Source organism: Arachis ipaensis, chromosome B7 (genome assembly GCF_059453495.1).
Source record: "Arachis ipaensis isolate K30076 ecotype BB chromosome B7, ASM5945349v1, whole genome shotgun sequence".
Lineage (NCBI taxonomy): Eukaryota > Viridiplantae > Streptophyta > Magnoliopsida > Fabales > Fabaceae > Arachis > Arachis ipaensis.
In genome coordinates this window covers 140,525,598-140,541,786 of record NC_142442.1, presented here as the reverse complement: position 1 = coordinate 140,541,786, position 16,189 = coordinate 140,525,598, and the positions used below count along the sequence as shown (strand labels likewise).

At 33.2% G+C, this 16,189-nt stretch overlaps 2 protein-coding genes across 18 annotated transcripts; one reads left to right on the top strand and one right to left on the bottom strand.

The window, feature by feature from the left end:
• Positions 1-1,708: 1,708 nt before the first annotated feature.
• LOC107606241 (U3 small nucleolar RNA-associated protein 18 homolog) lies at positions 1,709-5,523 on the bottom strand. Of its 7 annotated transcripts, none has more exons than XM_016308267.3 (3): positions 5,127-5,518; positions 4,497-4,584; positions 1,709-3,636 (listed from the first exon to the last, which is right to left on the bottom strand). In XM_016308267.3, the coding sequence occupies exon 3, from the start codon at positions 3,619-3,621 to the stop codon at positions 1,957-1,959; it is 1,665 nt and encodes a 554-aa protein (XP_016163753.1). In that variant the 5' UTR covers positions 3,622-3,636; positions 4,497-4,584; positions 5,127-5,518; the 3' UTR covers positions 1,709-1,956. The 7 variants fall into 7 exon arrangements, with proteins under 7 accessions (XP_016163753.1, XP_020962196.1, XP_020962198.1 ...); XM_021106537.2 differs by having other exon boundaries at positions 4,497-4,710; positions 5,127-5,508; XM_021106539.2 differs by having other exon boundaries at positions 4,520-4,710; positions 5,127-5,508.
• A 2,011-nt stretch (positions 5,524-7,534) lies between these two features.
• LOC107606240 (phosphoglycerate mutase-like protein 1) lies at positions 7,535-13,940 on the top strand. 11 transcript variants are annotated; one of them, XM_088493453.1, is made up of 12 exons: positions 7,535-8,279; positions 8,476-8,587; positions 8,689-8,902; positions 9,880-9,941; positions 10,356-10,463; positions 10,763-10,842; positions 11,443-11,605; positions 11,722-11,796; positions 11,924-12,012; positions 12,883-13,002; positions 13,443-13,487; positions 13,570-13,940. In XM_088493453.1, exons 3-12 carry the CDS (start codon positions 8,764-8,766, stop codon positions 13,682-13,684), a joined length of 996 nt encoding a protein of 331 aa, XP_088349579.1. In that variant the 5' UTR covers positions 7,535-8,279; positions 8,476-8,587; positions 8,689-8,763; the 3' UTR covers positions 13,685-13,940. The 11 variants fall into 11 exon arrangements, with proteins under 11 accessions (XP_088349579.1, XP_088349577.1, XP_088349578.1 ...); XM_088493451.1 differs by having other exon boundaries at positions 7,535-8,290; XM_088493452.1 differs by having other exon boundaries at positions 8,476-8,902.
• Positions 13,941-16,189: the final 2,249 nt, after the last annotated feature.

The following is a 16,189-nucleotide window of genomic DNA, read 5'->3' as shown; positions in this document are numbered from 1 at the left end:
TAGACTAGGGACATTTCAGTAATTTAATGTGATAATTGAAAATTGTTATTATTGATGCGTATAGGGGTGGCAATGGGTAGGGTAGGGTAGGGTTTGGAGCCAACTCTAACCCTATCCGCGGGTTGAGATTTTTATATAAACTCAACCTTACCCTACCCGCGGGTTGAGAATATCTCAACCCTATCCCTACCCGCTCTTAACCCGCAGGTACCCGACCCTACTCGCGGGTTACAAAAAAAGAAACAGCATTATTATATAACTTGATGATAATTTAAAATTAAACTGACTTTTATGTAAAAAAAAGTTTATTAAATTATCAATTAATGATCTTCTTTTAATGACTAAGGATTTTTTGCATTTAATGAGAGGTTTTTGGTTCAACATCCACTTAAAACATATTTTTATATAAGTATATAACATATGCATATATAGAGTGCGGGTTGGTCAGGTAGGATTGAGGCTCAACTCGCACCCTACCCGACCCGCACGAGAACCCTACCCGCACCCTACCCTACCCCCCGCTGCGGATCGAGTTGACAACCCTACCCGACCGGGTGGGGTCTGGTTGACAACCCTATCTGACCGGGTGGAGTCAGGTTGGGTACCCACAAGTAGGGTACATATTACCACCCCTACTATGTGTTTGATATTAGGAACATCAAAAGTGTAGTGTTATGTTTTTTTCTTATGATGCATACTATGGTGAAGAATAAAAATGATGAAGAGATAAATATTCACTTTTATAAATAGTAAGAGACATTTTTAAGAGAATATGTTATTTTATTGTTATTAATTTTTTAAAATAAATTATGCACACCATTCTTCATTTTCTTCACCCAAACATCTCCATCATAGAATTATTTTTCTTTTTTGGTGGTAGAATTTTTTTTTTTCCACATTTCCCATTCGCCAATGATTATTCCGGCACAGAACGAAGACTAATAAACTAACCACTAAACCAACCCAACTTAATTAGAATTATTCTCTCTTTTTTTTTTTGTTTCTCACGGTATTCCTCAACCCGGCAAACCAAGAACTAATCCGTCGCAGATCGGAACTCCATTTAAGAATTTGCTGCTGGTCAATAGGTTGCTGCATGCACAAAGTAAAATTTAATAAAATTTAATCTTCCAACACTTATTTAAGCAAATTAATGAACTAACCATTAGACCAACCCAGTTAGAATTGTTCTTTTTTTTTTATTCCGATCAAAAGTGTAATTTTAAAATCAAGAGGAATGTACGTGAACTTTTATTAGAAGCATATCTTGAGACTAGCAAGCCCAATGGATAATTAATTAGTACATAGTCCAATTGAGTCTAAGATCACAGATAAAGTCCAGTCCAATAGACCAATACATCTCCAAATGAAAAAGTTCCCATATTTCAAATTTTGGTTCCTCATAAAATATAAAACAATTGAATACCAAAACAATACATACAATTGTAGAGTCACACTACAAAATTTTCCAAGAGAGCAGTGGCATCACCCTAGAATCCTAGATCCCAAAAAAAAAAAAAAGAAATAGAAAAGAAAAAGGAGCAGTGGCAACAACGTCTATATGAAAATAATCAAAATATTTCATCTATCTGCCCTGGTAGCACTCACCTTTTTATTTATTAGTTATTAGCTATTACCTTGCTTTCAGTACCTGAAGCGCCAAGAAATGGCATTTAGTAATCAGTTTAACCCAGAATGTGTACAGATATAACATAACAGCTCATCTAGGTATCTATAACATTGATAAAGCAATGTAGTTAATATAGCTAATGTCAAACAATCAATAAAAGACTTGAAGCTAGTTATCTCCTCTATAGCTTGAATACAAACACATATGACGCTTCATTAGTTTATGACAAAAATGCAATAATAACCTAAGTTCAGAAACCTGCCTGGACAACAAATAACAACACAAAAATTTACTCTCAAACCTTGAGAGAGCTTCCAAATTTGATTTTATGCATGCTGGTAATGGTGCAACTTGTACAATAACACCTTTCCTGCAGAGTTTCCTACAGCCATGAAACCACCACCTGGACTAAAATCAAGACACCGGGGGTAACTCAGGCTTGCATTCGGCGGTGGCCAGTTGGAAAACACAGTATATGACGGGATATGTATCAATTTCAAACTGCTCTTTTTCATGCATGAACAGATTGCTAATATTTGAGAATCGTGATTGAATTTCATAAAATCTACTTTAGTGGTCAAATTCTCAATGGTCTTGATAGGCTTCCTCTTGCCCCCGAGGAATTCCTCTCTATTGTAAATATTCACAATTCCGCTGTCTGAACCAGCTGCGAAAAGTTTTCCACCTGGAGAAGTACTAAGAGCTGTGCTGTTTATGCAGCCTTCATCTACACCTTTATGCATGCATGTCATTGTTCTCAGATCCCAGTGGTAAACCTGGCCATCACCGCCACCGCTCAACAACTGCTGTCCATCTTCTGCAAAAGCTAAGGATCGGACTGTTCCGTTCATCTTTAAGGTACTAACCAATTGCTTTGTTTTTGTCGAAACTAATAAAATGTAACCCTCATTACCCACAAAAGCTACTAATTTAGAATCAGGCGAGACCTCAAAATTTTCCAAACTTTTCTCTTCCCTACCAACTAAAGGACCTACTTTATCAACCTTAGCCTTAACCAAATCAAAACTATAGAAAAATTTTCTTCTTCCCGATAAGATAACCTGAGACCCATCTGGCAAGAAAGAAGCTTTCCGAACGGGGCAATCTTCAAGGAAGATGCTTTGAATCTTGGTGTTACGTTTGCCATCAATTTGAAAAAATCTAAGCTTTCTGTCCAATCCTGTAGCAAGAAGGAGCTGAGCATTTCTATGGAACTGAACAGAATTTATTGGGCCATTAGATGGATCCTGTATATTAGCATCAACTAGCTTTGAGTATTCAACATGTCCAGGCAGTAGTTTCGAGCTACTCTTCACAACTAGGTCTTCATTTGTTCTCAGAATATCATCCACATCCTTGTTACCTTGGTTCAATGCAGCTTCATTTTCTTCATCTGACTCATCATCAGACGATCTATCTATTTTGGACCTCGAATCAATCTGTGCCCAATCAGTTCCTGGGTTCAGCTTTACATGCTGAGCCCTCAATCTTGACACATACTCTGAACCAGAAATCAAATCCTCATCCTCTTCCTTCCTCAACTTCCTTAACCTGTTAACATTTGCTATGTTAATAGTGGCCTTTTCTTCTTCATCATCCACCCATACAGGTTTTCTCTGCACGGCAGCCCTATCATCATCACTTTCCTCTGAAATGTCAGCATCTCCCTCATAAACAGAAAGCACACTATTTGCAGAACGGTCAGTGAAAAACAAATCCGAGCTCTTTTTATCCCCAGTTTCTACTTCATTATCCTCCTTTCCAAATTCAACAGGGGAATACAGAGAGCCAAACAAAAAGCTTTCCAGCTTTTTCATTTCTCTCACTTGTTGCATTTCTGACTGTTCTCGCTTCCTCTTCTTTGCCTTCAGAGCTTCATCATCAGAATCTTTCCCATCCTCAACCTCTTCATGATTGGGAGGTTCTTTGATGTCCTCCTCCCTTTGGGTCTTCTTAGCTTTAGTGCGAGCATTTTGAGATATCAGACTCATATCTCACAAGCAACTCTGCAACATAAATGAGGTAAAACTGTTGGTGCAATCAATTTAACAGATGTTACAAAGAGATATATAACACAAGAAACATCCGATTTCATGCAAGGATCATGAAGGTTCCCAGATGGCGATAAATAATGAGCAACAAACCACAACTCTAAATGACATAATTGAAATCAAATAACAATGTCAGCGCTAATAGGATTATGAAATCATAAGTGTAGTGTGAAAATTAAGAAACATACAACATACAATAAAATTAGCTTTTCAGACTATGGTAAGTGCACTGCCTAAAGTGCTAATAATGCGAGTTCCCTAACAACCTCAATCAATTGTGCTTCGGAATTCAACAACACCAACTGCCAAGTATGTTTCATGTCATTCGAATTCTAAAAGCATGGAATAGAGCGTTTTGGCTCTGATGTACAGTGCACAAACAAATGCATATAAATCTAAAATGACAAATTAAGCATAACAATCTCTAATTTGCTCTTTACTAACTTCATCTGTTGAATATTACTGCAACAAAATGATATAAACTCAAGCCTTAAAAGAAATAAAATTTAATTTACATCAAATTCAAGCTATTACTACTACTACTTCCTACTTAATAACACGAACAAGAACAACATTATCCGCGAGATTCACCCTAACAGCAACAATGGTGATATCCTTTTTTTCCCTGACACCGATTTATTATTTTTTTTTTCAGAGAGACTGTTAGATTGTTCAATGCATCCCTCAAAAAGTGTCAAAAAATGAGATGGAACGTGAATTTGGACACAAAAGCAGAACAAGATAATCACTAGAGACAAGTACAGAATCCAATAACAGACCAAAAATAAAACGAATAATAGAATATTGGAACTCACTATTGGCAGCTATTGGAACTCACTATTGGCAGCTATTGGAACTCACTATCTTACGTTCGTGGGGAGTCAAGATTCTCTGATCATAGACCTGTGTATAGCATATTCTCAGCAGAAGTTGATCAAAGAAGCTCTAGTGGCCAAAACATTTCAGCAAAACCAGCATTCAACATTCCAAAACCAGCAAAACCAGCAACTACAAAACACTAAAATCTGCCTACAGCATCAAGCATTTAGCACATTATGAAACATTCCAAAACACTAAATCTTCACCCAGCAAAACCAGCAACTACAAAACAAAGCCATTAGCAAATTTGAACACAAAAAAATTAGGAGCCATCAGCAACTAGTAAACCAGATAACAAACTAACAGAGCCATCAGTAAACTAACAGAGCAATCGAGCCATTGAGCAATTAGAAAACAGTCACACTAAAACAGAGTAACAAACTAACAGAGGGAACGAGCCATCAGTAAAGAAGAAGAAGACCAAAAATTGAAAACAGTCACACTAAAAATGGAACAAAAATTGAAGAAGAAGACCGACGAAGAAGACCAAACAACAACAATTTCAGAACTTCAAAGTTCAAACCAAGAAGAAGACCGAACAATCAGTGAAAAAAATAGTAAAATACCTAGAAGAACAGAGCTGGCGACGGAGGCATTAACAGAACTGGCGACGGAGGCATTAACAGAACTGGCGACGGAGGCAGGAACAGAGCTTGCGACGGAGGAACAGAGCTACGCGACAGAGGCAGGAGGCGAGCCCGGCGACTGTGCTTCCACTGCTGAGAGTCTGAGACGTTAGCTGAGTGAGGGACCGAGTGAGCTTCGAAGCTCCAACCGGCGACGGCGTCAGGAGCAGTTCGGCGGCTGAACGAGAGGGAGGGATTGAGCTCGCCGGTGTTGAGAGGAACGGCCAGCTCGAGGGTGATGGGAGGGACGAGAGAGGGAGTGTGTGCTGCGCCGTTGGAGAATTGGAGGGAGTTAGGGTTGGTAGGGTTGGGGTGTTCTACTGAATGCTAAACGCCTGCGTTTTGGCGTTTTTGGGCAAAATAAAAAAACCGCCGGGTTCCGGTTCGGTCCGACCGACCGATTCTCGGCCGATTCAGCAATTTAAAAATGGTTTTAATTCTGGCAGTTTTTTATTTAAATCAAACCGTAAAAATTATCGGTTCAAGATTAAACCAATCAGACCGGTCGATCCGATCCGGTTCAGAACCTTGCCTAATTCACATTTTATCTAATATTTTAACACTTTTTGAGGGATGCATTGAACAATCCAACCGTGTCTCTGATAAAAAAAAATCCAGTTTAATTTGAATTATTATTAATATAGATTATTGACATTTTGTTCATTTTAAAATATAAATGTCAATAAAAAAATATATCCTATTTAGATTTAAATAAAATATTAAAAAAACAAAACGAATAAAAATAAAAATAAAAATTTTGTGTTTTAGTTTAAATACAAAAAAATTTACATTTTACAAACTTATAAATTTAAAACGGAATAATAAATGAATTCTAAAAATTTGTTACAATTTTTTATGTTGAAAAAATTATTATAAAGTATAGCTATCCAAACTAGTATATAGGAGTTAAAACTTAGATTTTTTTAAAGTTAAAAATAATAAATAGTTATATAATATAAAAAACTAACTATATTTATATAATATATAATTTAAAAAATAATTAAAAAATTATTATTTAATAAATATTTATGCAATATGTTATATAAATGATCAATTAAATTAGTTTAATAATTTCCTACGGTATTATCACATATTGTATAAATATTTATAAAATGATAATTTAATTGATTTAATATTTTAATTATTTCACAAATTACATCTTGTATAAATATAGTTGGTCATTTTATATTATATAATTATCTGTTATTTCTACTTTGAAAAATTTTAAGTTTTAACTTTTATGCCATTTTAGAGGGCTATACTTTATAATAAATTTTTCAACATCAAAAATTTTGGTAATGATTTTTTAGATGTTAATAAGTCAAAGAATGATTTTTAACGAATTTTTAGAAATAATTTATTATTCTGTTTTGAATTTATAAGTTTGTAAAAATATAGATTCTTTTCTAGAATTTGAACTAAAATACAAATTTTGAATTTCCATTCTTATTCGTTTTGATTTGTTTGATATTTTATTTGAATCCAAATTAAGGATATTTTCTTATTGACATTTATGTTTTATAAAATTAATAAAATGCCAATAATCCGTATTAATAGTAAATCGAATTAAACTAATTCGATTTACTATGGATGTGATATACAGTAGTAAATCGAATAAAGTTGATTTGATTTATATATTACACGTTTCTCCAATATTGATTCGATTTATATGTAAACAGCGTTGATTCGATTTACATAAAAATGTTTAAGACAGGTATGTAACAAAATTTGATTTAAAATATTTGCGGAAATTTAAACTCCAAACTATTTATTCACGTGAATTACCCTAAAAATTTGTTTTTTTTTGGCAAAAAAAAACCAAACATTCACCAAAAAAAACAATAATTAATTTAGATAATTTACATTATTTTTTGTAAAATTACTAATTAACTTTTATCATTCTTCATTTTTACCATCCCTCCTCTATTTTTACCATCTCTTTCTTCTTCCATGTTTCATCACCTCCGTACTCTCTCTCTCTCTCTTTATTGTTGTTGTTGATGTATTACTAGTGATGATGGTGTTATGGTTTGGGCTGGTAATGATAGCTGTTTGTTTTTATTTTTCTTTTTCTTTTTTATTTGGTTTTCCCAAATAAAGATTATTATATTATATTATATTTTATATATTTGTGTGATGGGTGATGAGTCATAAGCCATATGCGAAAGGATAATAAGCAATAGTATAATGCAGCACTTCCATGTTTCAGTGGTTGCACTTGCTTGCAGATTCAGACCAACCCACCCCTAACAGTTTTTTAACGTCTTTAACAATTCAATTAATTATTATTTTTATTATTTTTTCTTTTTTATTTCTTTTTCCTTTAATTCTATTATCAAATTCAGTGGCGGAACTTGAAACAAAATTTTGGGGGGGCCACATAGAAGATAATTCTCAAAATACTTTTGATATGGACCCATTTAAGATAAGCTCGTCTAATCTCATCTCTCTGGTTTAGGTGATATTGCCAAATTTAAAGCCATTTTTCAGGGTCTCGTTCTAAAAAATTAAGGTCAAACTCATCAGATGTAACTATTTGAACTTTTGAAGGTTGTATCTCACTTTTTTCGTGATTCATTAAAGTATAAGAACTATCTATAGGTATTGATATTGTAAAAATTATATGTTCTCCTTCTTAAATATTAGGCTTCCTCTTAAAAAATGCATCAATTCTTTGATTTTTTTTATTATTATTTTATATAAAAATTTGAATATATATCATGTAGAATATGTAAAAAAGAAGTTAGAAGGATAAATATTAAAATTTATAATATTTATTAAATTTTTTTGTATCAATTTATACAAATACAATAATATTAATACTTATTGAATATTCTATTATTTTTTATCATATAAAAAATTAAATTAAATAAATAGTAAAATATAAAATAATATTAAATTAAATAAATAAAAATATCTAATTTTTTATATTTGAACTTAAAGGTAGAGAGAGGGTTGCTTATTGAACTTGTTCCTTGCGAGATAAAGCTTTCGAAGTGTGATCGGCTACAAGCTCCGTCAGGGGCTCGGAAGTATTCTCCTCGGAACTGAAGACCTCGGCGTGGAACCTGCAAAAAGGACTCCGACACTCAAGTTAGTGCTCGGTAATATAAACTTCAACAAGCAAAAGTAAAAATAAGGAATTTGTAGGGTTTGGTGCTATGAAGTCGTTTTTCCTAGTAGCTTATGATCACTGTTTTTCACTTGCCCCAGACGAGGTTTGCTCGTCTGTTTAAATAGACCGCGTAGTAAAGGAAGGTGGACGTTTGAGTAGTGTTTGGCTTTTTAGGGTTTGTTACCGGAAATCGATGTATGAGTTTGTTGATGTGAGATTCTTGGCACTTGCGACGTGTTTGACCTGTTCTCGATTGTGAGTTTTGTTAGCCGAGGATATCAGTAAGGTACAGAATTTATTGGGTACTTTAAGTCATAGTAAAGTATTTAAACCAATTGAATTATTTTTTATCTTTTGAAAAAGTACTACTAATTTTTTTATAAAAAGTTTGGGGGGGCCATGGCCCCCCCTTGTCTGAACTAAGCTCCGCCACTGAGATTCAAATTTACTCTCTTATTCGCCATGCCCGTTGTTATTACACATGATCCTATTTTGTTGAATTCCGCTTTTGTCCCCACTCCCATTTCACAGCATCGCCCTGCAATTTTTCCACCATCGCAACGTTCTCCTCCTCGCATTCTTCGCTTCTCTCCTCGCTCAGGTTCTTCTTCTTCTTCTTCTTCTTCTTGTTCTCTCTCTGTTCGTTTTCTACCGATGCTTTTCTCGACGCGTTATGCTAAGCTCTGAGCTAGTTTGATTGGTTAGTTCTCTGATTTCGGATTCGTTTTTTTTTTTAGTTTTACGATTATTCGGTGACTTGATATTTTTGCTTACTGATTTCGCGAGGAAATTTTCGTTTATATCCAGTTACTCAGGAATTGGTGATTTTCGCTAGTGAATTTTTTTTCACAATGTTGATCCGGCTTGTTTGGAATGACATGAACGTAGTAAAATCTTCGTTTCGTTTATCGTTCTATTGTAATTATTGACGAGCATTCAGATTAAATCCTATACTATAATATATGAAGTTTAATTTCTATACGTACGTGTGAAACTCGTCTACTGTGATACTATATACAAAATAATAGGAATTTGTATTATTTTTTTATTTTTTATTAAAAGAATAATAGGAATTAAACTCTTAAATGTAGATTTTTGAAATCCTGAAGTGATTCTGTTCAGAAACAACTATGTTGCATGAAGTTTTCGTTAAATATCACATTGGCTTTGTAGTTGATCAAGATAAGCTTTGGAATAGAATGAGTGATTCTCATTTAGGTAGGTTATGGGCACAGTTAGGCCCATTCAATTTGTTGTTGTTATCTATGTTTTGTTGGAAGCTTATGCTGAGAATGTAGAACCTTCTCCTATCGCTATATATCCTTGTCTTTGCCTTTAAGGAATCAATGAGATCTTGGTTGTTGTTGCATCTGTTTGGTTCTATACATCTATGGTATAGTATAGGTGCAAATAATTTTTAGAGTTGCTTTACATGTACTCATATTTCCTCGTATAACTAACTCACTTTCAACATTCCTATCATTTTTAGCAAAATTGTGTATGGTTGTGGAGCTTTTACTGTCTTTTACCCTTGACTTTTAAAACTTTCTTCTTGGCTTTTATTTCATGTCACTGTAGATATGGATGCTGCTGCAAGTCAAGGTCTTTATCCATTGCACCGTTGTAAAACTCTTCACCTGGTTTGTGGCTGGTTTATACTTGAAGCAGTGTTTTAGTAGTAGGAAAATTCATATTTGTCTTGTGTAATGGGGCAAGAACTTATTTTTCCTACGTGACATCGAATCCCAAAGTTTAGTCACCTGTGAATTTGTGATTTACTATATTGACTATTGTTATCTACTTATTTTGGTCTGACTGAAATTGCACGATTAAATTTTAAACTGAACTGTGGGTAAATGCATGAAAATAGCGACGTGAACTGCATTTCGTGAACTTTATGCTTAAGGGTAAAATGGATCATTAGATTAGTACAGGCCAGGGGTTCATAGCCTGCCGATTGGAGTATATTGTGTTTTGGTTCTTGATAAAATCATTTCCTTATTTTCAATATTATTATTTTTGAGATCTCAGTTCTTATCTAATCTTGGATACAGGTTAGACATGCACAAGGCTTTCACAATGTAGAAGGAGACAAGAATCCTGATGCATACTTGTCTTATGATCTTTTTGATGCAAACCTAACCCCTCTTGGCTGGAGCCAGGTAATTCTTTCTTTTTCTTATCAAGTATCTCTTTTTTCTAATCAAATATCTCCCCTCCCCCCCCCCCCCCCCTTCTTTTTTTTTTCCTCTTTCTTGAGGTGTTTTTAGAATTATCTTTAAGAGTGGACTTTGACTAGAGATAAGAGACTAGTCTTTGTTTTCTACCGTGGTATTGAAGTAAAGTGACACTGACTATGTAAATTAGCATAGATCTCTCTCTGCCTAGTGGCTAGTTCTTTACCCAGTTTAACTGGTTGTTCTTTAAATATCATAGCAGAATATTTTTGGTTATGTGACAGGTTGACAACCTGCGAAAGCATGTTAAGACAAGCGATGTTTCTAAAGGAATTGAACTAGTCATTGTTTCCCCCTTGTTAAGGTATATCTTCCATTTAATTTAGAATTCACTTCAGGGTTGAACTAATCTCATTGTGTCAAGATCTGTTACCTCATCCCATTAAAATTTTATGTTATGCGTGACCGAGGTCTTAAAGATTGTGTGACCGAGGTCTTAAAAGATTTACTGAACAATACAAGACAATTTGATTGCTGCCAATATTAGTTGAGCAAAGATGTGATTTGATATGAGTATATGGGAAGTCCACTACAAAACAGCAACTGGATCTTTTTTCAAATCTACAATTTTAGCTACTGTAAAAAAAATGTTGCAACTGTCAAGTTTTTGTTAAAATTTGAAAATGTTCTATAAATAAGGTTGAAAATGGGAGAATCATTAAAAAACCATCAAATGGTATTTTGTGAACAGGTAATTCCTACCTATATATTGATACTAAGTAATATTCTTTAATTTGGATTATGTCCTTTTAGCATGCAGTATATATTGTAGACAAGTATTTTCTTAGAGTTGTTCTGATTGTTCCACAGGAAAAATGCTTTGCATATTAGTAAACAAACCAGAGTCTTTTTCTCTTTCTTTCCTTAGTGAGGGTATACCTCAAGTACAAAGTGATATTTGCAGGACCATGCAAACAGCAGTTGGGGTTTTTGGTGGTGAAGCATACACTGATGGGATTACTGCGCCTCCTCTGATGAATGATAATGTTGGAGATAGTGGTCGTCCTGCAATTTCTAGTCTGAATTGCCCACCATTTATAGCAGTAGAGCAGTGCCGAGAGCATTTGGTATGTAATGAGAGGACATTTATTACACATTGAACCTGCAATATACTTTTACCTCCCCTTCTTTAATTTCATGTAGTTTTTGTGTAACGCATCTGTGCTTCATTCTTGTAACTCAGGGAGTTCATCCTTGTGATAAGAGAAGAAGCATCACTGAGTATCGGAATATGTTTCCAGCTATTGATTTTTCACTGGTAGGTGATTTATTTTGTTTGGCTGATGTTATGGACTAGCGTGTACTAAATTTTGTTAGGAGACACTTCTTGCGATAAGTTGGTTGAAATTTGATTAGTTGACTGAAATTCATGTTTGGTAATTTAGATAGAAAGTGATGAGGACATTTTGTGGAAACCTGACATTAGAGAGACGAATGAAGAAGTTGTTGCCAGGGGACTGAAGTTTTTTGAATGGTGAGTGCTATTAAGTAATCAATGTTCCATGTCAACATATATGACCAAAAGAAGAATCTCTATATACAAAATTAGGGAACGCAAAACTATATTAGAAGCTTCATATTACTATGTTTGTGGATTAAGCTGAACGTTTTATAATTGGTTGGATCACCATATGTTTCACCATTTTGCACTTACTGTAATAATTGTCAATACTCTCAGATGATGCACGTTGTTGCCCAATTTTAGTTTTATATTCTGGTGATCTTTTGCAAATTGCATGCCATGTGAAGCTCATGTTTTGCACTATTATTTTCCGTATAATTATGTTTTAGTGGTGGGTGAACCTCAATTCAATAGGAATCTTGTAACCTTGTGACCTGGAAGTTATAGGTTCAAATTCCAATAGACTCTTTTGATTATAGGGATAAGACTGTATATATCTCTATTCTCTACCCTCCTTAGATCTCATTTGGTGGAAGCTTCACGCACAGGCCCTCCTATTTGGTAATAATGTTTTGGTGGGTTCAGATTTTGAGGAGCTGATATAGTTGTGTAAAAGATTTAGAGCATAATTTACCTTTCGTTTATATTCAGATATCATTTGTATAAAATATAGACAGTTAGAATTCAGATTGTGTCTCTAGAATGCTTGGCTGTATCTAGTGGCCTAGCACTTGTTCCCTTAAGCAAAATATTGAGTTTGAGTCTATAGATGGAAGAGAAAAATTAGCACTGGGAAGGTTTACTTCCATAGTAGGTCGACCTGGTTTGATCCAGATTATAGTGAGCACTGTATACTAGTAGTTTAGACCAGAAGAAGTAGATCTTTAGCTATAGGTAGACTAGAACTAAATATATGACATTTTTGCCCTGTATTTGGTGTAGGTTGTGGAAGCGTAAAGAGAAAGAGATAGCTGTTGTTTCTCACAGCGGTTTTCTGTTTCATGCCCTAAGTTCTTTTGGAAATGATTGCCATCCAACTATAAAGAGTGAAATCTGCACACAGTAAGTATTATCTGGAAGGATGGCAAGTCTTTTTATGAACAACACATTCAGGCTTTCAAATATATGATGGAGAGAATAAATAATAATAAGACCCCCCTCTTCCCCTCTTTTCTTTTTTTTTTAATGAACACTGGAAAAACATTGTGACTTGTTTAAGAAAAGAAAACCTGGCTTTTTTTGATGTTGTAATTCCGGTCAAATATTTTCATCTTTACGTGAACTTACATCCACATATGTCACTTTCTTCAGCATTTATTAGTTTAGTTGAATTTCAAATATATATGGACACTTTTATAATCTTAACCTTGCTTTGTAAAAAGTAATGTTAAATGGGAAATATGAAAATGTTTAGCATATCCATCCCTGAATTTACCTCTGGTTTAGAATTATCATATAGTGATATAGCAAATCACTAATATTCAGTCCTTCTCTCTCTACAGCTATGCTAATTGCGAACTACGTTCTGTTGTTATCATTGATAGAGGGTGAGCATTTTGTTTTTCTTGAAAGACATATTTCATTCAAGATTAACAGAAAGTCAGAAACTGATTAGTCTTATCTTTGCAGCATGATTGGCTCAGATAACCCAACTACCAACTATCCTGGCAAAATTCCTGCTGGTCTTGACCTTCCTAGTGACATTGCTGATGAGAAACTTTCAGGGAATGGGGAAGCGAATTAACAGTTTCTCTACATGGTTTCTTGCAATATCTGTTAGATGATGATGATACATTCTTGGGTTATATGATTATTTTTTCCTTGAATGGCTTTTTAGCCATTTATAGGTAAAGATTCATTCTGCATTAATATTTTGACCCCCCAAAACATACCAAACGGAGCTGGGTGCAAAATTTTAGGATAAAAAGATTGTGTAAGCAACAATTTCTCCATTTTGTCACAAATTTCTGTATACAAAACGTCTATCGTTTTCTTTTGCATTGACTCCTCATTGCTTGACCTCTGGTATTGCGTCATACAAAGAAATTTCTAAATAGAAAGTCTAATAATGGCTGGAACCAAAAAAGAAAAAAAGAAATTTGAATATGAATAACATGAATTCAAGACTAAAAAATTACATAAATTACCGAAAAACTTGCAAGTATATATTCACTTTCAGTTGCCCTTCTAGTTTAACCTCTAAAGGTCATTTCTATTTACTTTTATTTCTGTCAAATCTGTTGAAAGATTTCATCATTTATATTTTCCCCCTTGTGATGTAGAAGTCAAGCTTGTTATTGAAATGTGTTTATGTTTATTTCTTAGAATGCTTAAAAAATTATCAGAATTTATTGTTTTTGGTCCATCAGTTATAATTAACTGATAATGGATTATTTTACAACTAAATGACCAAGATGTATTGGCACTCTAAGCCTCAAAAGCGGCCAATGACAAGTATCGCAGGTTTGACAAAAGAGAGAAAATTGTGGTTAGAATTCGATATATAACGCTGAAAGTCAGATGAACTTTTGCTCCGTATACGAAACCTTGAAATTCCACATATTGGTGCTATATGATTGGACGAGATTCGCTAATTTACTATTCTTAAGGTCCTCGCATATTGCTACTTGTTATAAAGAATGATAGTGACAAAAATGATACTTGGGTAGTTAAAAAGATTATTAAAATTGTTAAAAAATAATATAGTATCTGGTTATATTTTGGTCTAACAAATAAAAGTTATGTCCAATAGAATAAAAGATTCACTAAGAAAGATGATTTTTTCGATGAATTTGACTTTTTTAAAGAGTCGGACACCGGCATAAGGAGGCTAAGCTCTATTTGTCCAAGGTAGATGACTACCTCCAAAAATCTTTTTTATTATTTATATCTTTTCTAAAAGATAGATCCCAATAAATTTCCAAGATAGAAGGAACAGTTATTCATTAGAAAAGATAAAAAAAATAGAACTACTCCAACAAAGGTGATTATTAACTCTACTATAAATACACTAGCACCCAGGTATAATTTACGTTCTAATCTACTAAAAATCTGCCTAAAGTCCTTGCTAGTTTAAGCATCGGAGTCCCTTATAGGTACCACCTCCCATCTATATTCACGAAAAATTCGGACAAGCGGCACTTCGACATTAAAAAGGTCAGATGCTATCGTACTAAGGAATTTAGAGCTCACATTTAAGCCCAAATCCACGTTTCAAATAACCATCGAAACAGTACCAATAAATAATGAAAGGAAAATATTATTATGAAGATAGAGAGATAAATCTTAACAGGAACTTTATTATCTCTTTTAATCAGTCTCTACAAAAATATGACTAACAACATAAACCAGTGTTAATAAGTATTTTACCTCTAGTTTAAATTTTTTAATAAAATTAAGAATAAACATTCACATTAATCTTTTATCGTTTTTAATAAAATTTTCAATATGTTGAATGAAATAATTTTTATAAATTTTATTTTAAGACAATTACGTTAAATATATTAGATAAATAAATTTCTTTAGTCACCAAAAAGATAAATAAATTTCTTTCAAAATGAAAGAGAAATAAATGTTTTTTTTTTCAACGGGAGCAACGAACGTTTTTATTAGGTTCTTGCTAAACAAAATAAATTGATTTATATAACATAGAGTAAATAAATAAGTATCTTCTGAAAAAAAAAATTTAAGATTAATAGAATTTATTGTTTTTGGTCAATACTTCATTATCAGTTAAATTCATTTAGTCTAACAATTCAACAATATATTTTTAATGTAACTTTTAAATATTATTGATTAACTGCAGATAAAAATAATAAATTTTACTAACATTTTAGTATTTTTTTTTAAATATAGACATATTTTATCTATTTATATAGTAAATATATATATTTTTAAAATATAAAATTAAAATTCTTTAGCTCTTCTATTAAAATTCTTTTACTACATTCAATATTATTCCAAAGTTAAATTTTTATGTTTATTAATTAAAAAAATTAATTTTATTCTTAACCAATATCATTAGAAAAATACAAAGCAAAGTAATTATCCAATACTAGATATAAAGCACTCAAAATTCAAAAGAAGTGAACTAAAATTAGGAGCTCGAATCCCCAAGATTTCAGTTAGGAAAAAAAAAAAGGTGCCAATTAAAATCCCAAAATCTCAACCTGGTTTTGAATCAATGTACTGATGTGATGTGTCTCCAATAAGGTTCACAGAGTGTTCAGTATCAGCTTCAACCTTCACT

Bases quoted from the DNA above. Each gene is read 5' to 3' on its own strand.
- LOC107606241 (XM_016308268.3), bottom strand. From the start codon at position 3,621: ATGAGTCTGATATCTCAAAATGCTCGCACTAAAGCTAAGAAGACCCAA.
- LOC107606240 (XM_088493453.1), top strand. From the start codon at position 8,764: ATGCCCGTTGTTATTACACATGATCCTATTTTGTTGAATTCCGCTTTT. The intron at 10,464-10,762 runs GTAATTCTTTCT...GTTATGTGACAG, and splicing joins CCCCTCTTGGCTGGAGCCAG to GTTGACAACCTGCGAAAGCA. The intron at 11,606-11,721 runs GTATGTAATGAG...CTTGTAACTCAG, and splicing joins AGCAGTGCCGAGAGCATTTG to GGAGTTCATCCTTGTGATAA.